At 50.9% G+C, this 5,553-nt stretch overlaps 1 protein-coding gene across 1 annotated transcript in view; it reads left to right on the top strand.

The window, feature by feature from the left end:
- The window catches only part of LOC124024589 (dystrophin-like), a gene marked incomplete at both ends in the record, with an annotated part of 76,961 nt that extends 72,786 nt beyond the window's left edge, over positions 1-4,175 (top strand). The window contains 1 exon segment of the mRNA XM_046338486.1: positions 3,921-4,175. Within this exon segment, the coding sequence (XP_046194442.1) occupies positions 3,921-4,175 (255 nt within the window).
- Between the last annotated feature and the right edge of the window lie 1,378 nt (positions 4,176-5,553).

Genomic DNA, 5,553 nt, shown 5'->3' with positions numbered 1-5,553 from the left:
CTGATTGAGAGCCATATCAGGCCAAACACAGAAATAGAAAATATAGAAAAACTAACATAGACTGCCCACCCCAACTCACGCCCTGACCATACTAAATAAAGACAAATCAAAGGAATAAAGGTCAGAACGTGACAGGTAGGCATAATGCTAAATTAACCGTCAGTATTGGCCCAATCAAGAGATCCCAGCAGAGGAAGCTGTGAGGGTTAGGGAAGCTGTGGGGGTTAGGGAAGATGTGAGGGTTAGGGAAGCTGGCTGTGGGGGTTAGGGAAGCTATGGGGGTTAGGGAAGCTGTGAGGGTTAGGGAAGCTGGCTGTGGGGGTTAGGGAAGCTATGGGGGTTAGGGAAGCTGTGAGGGTTAGGGAAGCTGGCTGTGGGGGTTAGGGAAGCTATGGGGGTTAGGGAAGCTATGAGGGTTAGGGAAGCTGGCTGTGGGGGTTAGGGAAGCTGTGAGGGTTAGGGAAGCTGTGAGGGTTAGGGAAGCTGGCTGTGGGGGTTAGGGAAGCTGTGGGGGTTAGGGATGCTGTGAGGGTTAGGGAAGCTGGTTGTGGGGGTTAGGGAAGCTGTGGGGGTTAGGGAAACTGGCTGTGGGGGTTAGGGAAGCTGTGGGAGGTAGGGAAGCTGTGAGGGTTAGGGAAGCTGTGGGGGTTAGGGAAGCTGTGAGGGTTACGGAAGCTGTGAGGGTTAGGGAAGCTGGCCGTTGGGTTTAGGGAAGCTGTGGGGGTTAAGGAAGCTGTGAGGGTTAGGGAAGCTGGCTGTGGGGGTTAGGGAAGCTGTGAGGTTTAGGGAAGCTGGCTGTGGGGGTTAGTGAAGCTGTGGGGGTTAGGGATGCTGTGAGGGTTAGGTAAGCTGGTTGTGGGGGTTATGGAAGCTGTGGGGGTTAGGAAAACTGGCTGTGGGGTTAGGGAAGCTGTGGGGGTAGGGAAGCTGTGAGGGTTAGGGAAGCTGTGGGGGTTAGGGAAGCTGTGAGGGTTAGGGAAGCTATGAGGGTTAGGGAAGCTGGCTGTGGGGGTTAGGGATGCTGTGGGGGTTAGGGAAGCTGTGAGGGTTAGGGAAGCTGTGGGGGTTAGGGAAGCTGGCTGTGGTGGTCAGGGAAGCTGTGGGGGTTAGGGAAGATGGCTGTGGGGGTTAGGGAAGCTGTGAGGGTTAGGGAAGCTGTGAGGGTAGGGAAGCTGGCTGTGGGGGTTAGGGAAGCTGGCTGTGGGGGTTAGGGAAGCTGTGAGGGTTAGAAAGCTGTGGGGGTTAGGGAAGCTGTGAGGGTTAGGGAAGCTGTGGGGGTTAGGGAAGCTGTGAGAGTTAGGGAAGCTGTGAGGGTTAGGGAAGCTGTGGGGGTTACGGAAGCTGAGAGGGTTAGGGAAGCTGGCTGTGGGGGTTAGGGAAGCTGGCTGTGGGGGTTAGGGAAGCTGTGAGGGTTAGGGAAGCTGTGAGGGTTAGGGAAGCTGGCTGTGGGGGTTAGGGAAGCTGGCTGTGGGGGTTAGGGAAGCTGTGAGGGTTAGGGAAGCTGGCTGTGGGGGTTAGGGAAGCTGGCTGTGGGGGTTAGGGAAGCTGTGGGGGATAGGGAAGCTGTGAGGGTTAGGGAAGCTGTGAGGGAAACATGATGATCAAATAAAGATAGACACACAATACAATTGCATTATGATGTCATCACCTAAATGTTTGGACTATTTATAACCTACTACAAAAAATCTACTACAAAAAAATGAGAAAAATAACATTCCTCATTAAAAGGCCTGCTGGGACAAGTGTGGCCAATGCATTACCAGTATGTCTTTGGAGAAATCATTGATCCCTATCTCCTCCCATAGAACAATTCAATGCCCATATAATAGAAGGTACTTAGTGGATAATTATGGCTGTTGAAATGCCTGGCAACGGGTGATTTCTTTTCATCATGTTTTGCGAATAGAGCTCTTATGCTCACATATCCTTGTCGTAAGTTCACGTTTGGTCTCACCCACATAATAGAAGTGACCGGAACACGTAAGGACATATACAACATATTTCATGTTACCTGTTACTCTACCTGGAACATTCATCTGGGCAGAGTGGAACAGGGGACAGTTGTTACATGTTGTTCTACCTGGAACCTTCCTCTGGGCAGAGTGGAACAGGGGACAGTTGTTACATGTTACTCTACCTGGAACCTTCCTCTGGGCAGAGTGGAACAGGGGACAGTTGTTACATGTTACTCTACCTGGAACCTTCCTTTGGGCAGAGTGGAACAGTGGACAGTTGTTACATGTTACTCCACCTGGAACCTTCCTCTGGGCAGAGTGGACCAGGGGACAGTTGTTACATGTTACTCCACCTGGAACCTTCCTCTGGGCAGAGTGGAACAGGGGACAGTTGTTACATGTTACTCCACCTGGAACCTTCCTCTGGGCAGAGTGGAACAGGGGACAGTTGTTACATGTTACTCCACCTGGAACCTTCCTCTGGGCAGAGTGGAACAGTGGACAGTTGTGACATGTTGTTCTACCTGGAACCATCCTCTGGGCAGAGTGGAACAGGGGACAGTTGTTACATGTTACTCTACCTGGAACCTTCCTCTGGGCAGAGTGGAACAGTGGACAGTTGTGACAAGGAATCTGCCATCCGCAAACTGCCAAGACATCAAATATATTGTCTGAACTTACTAAACATTCCTGGGTCTCTTAAAGCCAAACCTCTGGGGATTCAAAGGCTTTACCAAAGCTGGGGGTCACTGTGTAATATGTGTCCATGTCTATTAACCACTTCCTGGATCCACCTTGAAATGGGACGGTAGGTGGACACCAACGTCGCAGAGGGAGGAGAGGGATTTCTTTTGACGTTGCAGAATGCATTTTCACGCTCTTTGTCTTACTCAATAATTCTTCTTTATAACCTCTTGGTTTGAATCGTTCACATAAGTCTTTGGCGATGTACATCCGATGGTGAATCAGAGTCACACATGCGCCTAATGAGAAGGAGTTGGCTGTATAGTCAGCTGTTTTTAATGAAGGGGATAACTGCTGAGATGACTGGTGTTTCTATCTGTTTCTCAGTAGGCCATTAACATCTTGCGAAAACCTATACAGCCTATCTTGTGAACACAAACACAGAGACAGGAACGATCACCCACAAAACACACAGTGAAACCTAGGCTACCTAAATATGGTTCCCAATCAGAGACAACGAGAATCACCTGACTCTGATTGAGAACCGCCTCAGGCAGCCAAGCCTATGCTAGACACCCCTACTCAGCCGCAATCCCAATGCCTACTAAAACCCCAATACGAAACACAACAAAATAAACCCATGTCACACCCTGGCCTGACCAAATAAATAACGAAAACACAAAATACTAAGACCAAGGCGTGACAATGTTGACAGACTTACTGAAGCCCGAGTCTGATTCCACCAAGACACTGTTCCCATTGGAAACCCAGGGAGATTCAGTGGTCTTCTGGACGGCTGGAGCAGCTCCATAAGACAGAAACAAGGTCTCTCCTACATGGTATAGTGTTATCCCAGTATTGGCGCAATAAGGGCCTAAGGATTCACAAGGAACCTATTCGGGGATGATAACAAGTGTAAGAATAATGAGATAATGAGATATTTATGTATTACATGTTTAAGAAATTTGCAAACATTTCTAAAAACATGTTTTCACTTTGTCATTATGGGGTATTGTGATGTCATTATGGGGTATTGTTATGTCATTATGGGGTATTGTGATGTCATTATGGGGTATTGTGTGTAGACAGGTGAGAGAGAAAAATCTATTTATCCATTTTAAATTCAGGCTGTAACACAAGTAAATGTGGAATAAGTCAAGGGGTATAAATACTTTCTGAAGACTCTGCAGATAGATAGACGGGCGGACAGACAGACTGACGGACAGGTGGATAGATGAGTCATTGACTGTAACATCTGTCCTGTTGTGTCTGTCCCTCCAGAGGGTGGTAGTAGGAGGGCTGATGACATCCAGAAAGCAGCCGAGGAGCTCAACACTCGCTGGGATGGGTTCTGTGCCCTGCTGGCTGAGAGGCTGGAGTGGCTGGCCTACCAGAGCAAGATCCTGGCCTTCTATAACCTCTGGCAGCAACTGGAGCAAGCTGTGGTCAACTCTGAGAACTGGCTGAAGGTCCAGCAGCCACCGGCCTCAGAGCCTGAACCTCTGAAGCATCAACTGGAGCGCTGCAGGGTGAGGAGTGGGGGGGAAAGGTGTAGTGTCTGTGGAGGGAGGGAGGGCATGCAGAATTAGGCCGATACCCGCTAATTATCAAAATCCAGAAAAGAGCCGTTAAATTCTATAAATCCCTAAAAGGAATTCGCAAACCTTCCATAATAAAGCGATCACCTACAGAGAGATGAACCTGGAGAAGAGTCCCCTAAGCAAGCTGGTCTTTGGGCTCTGTTCACAAACAGAGAGAGAGAGAGAGAGAGAGAGAGAGAGAGGGCAGTGTGTGTGAGAGAGAGACAGTCTGTATGTCTGTCAAGTGCAGGGTTTATTTTCAACTCTAATATAACACACCTGATTCATCTGTGTACACACACATACACACACACATAAAATTGCACATGTGGGTTTGGAGCAAAAACCTGCATCCCAAGTAGCTTTCCCAGTGGAGAGATGACCACCTCTTGTGTAGTGTTAGTTGGTCCTGTCCTGTCTCCTGTTGTATAGCTGTTTAGTTAGGTGTCACTGCTCATAGTCGGCCACTAATGTAGACATTTAGATGTATGTCCCAGGAAGAGCACTCCCTCCACAGGAAGACCCCACCCCTACCCTCCATAGGAAGACTCGAGGAAGACCCCACCCCTACCCTCCATAGGAAGACCCCAGGAAGACCCCAACCCTACCCTCCATAGGAAGACCCCAGGTAGACCCCACCCCTCCCCTCCATAGGAAGACCCCAGGAAGACCCCTCCCCTCCACAGGAAGACCCCAGGAAGACCCCTCCCCTCCATAGGAAGACCCCAGGAAGACCCCACCCCTCCCCTCCATAGGAAGTCCCCAGGAAGAACCCTACCCTCCATAGGAAGACCCCACCCCTCCCCTCCATAGGAAGACCCCACCCCTCCGCTCCATAGGAAGACCCCACCCCTCCCCTCCATAGGAAGAACCCACCCCTCCCCTCCATAGGAAGACTCCAGGAAGACCTCTCCCCTCCATAGGAAGACCCCAGGAAGACCCCACCCCTCCCCTCCATAGGAAGACCCCACCCCTCCCCTCCATAGGAAGACCCCACCCCTCCCCTCATTAGGAAGACCCCAGGAAGACCCCACCCCTCCCCTCCATAGGAAGACTCCAGGAAGACCCCACCCCTCCCTCCATAGGAATACCCCAGGAAGACCCCACCCCTCCCCTCCATAGGAAGACTCCAGGAAGACCCCACCCCTCCCCTCCATAGGAAGACCCTAGGAAGACCCCACCCCTCACCTCCATAGGAAGACCCTAGGAATACCCCACCCCTCACCTCCATAGGAAGACCCCACCCCTCCCCTCCATAGGAAGACTCCAGGAAGACCCCTCCCCTCCATAGGAAGACCCCAGGAAGACCCCACCCATCCGCAACATCGGAAGAC

Source organism: Oncorhynchus gorbuscha, unplaced genomic scaffold (assembly GCF_021184085.1).
Source record: "Oncorhynchus gorbuscha isolate QuinsamMale2020 ecotype Even-year unplaced genomic scaffold, OgorEven_v1.0 Un_scaffold_1939, whole genome shotgun sequence".
NCBI classification, from domain to species: Eukaryota; Metazoa; Chordata; class Actinopteri; order Salmoniformes; family Salmonidae; genus Oncorhynchus; species Oncorhynchus gorbuscha.
Note: the sequence above shows the minus strand (reverse complement) of the source record. Positions and strands in the feature narration are given on the sequence as shown.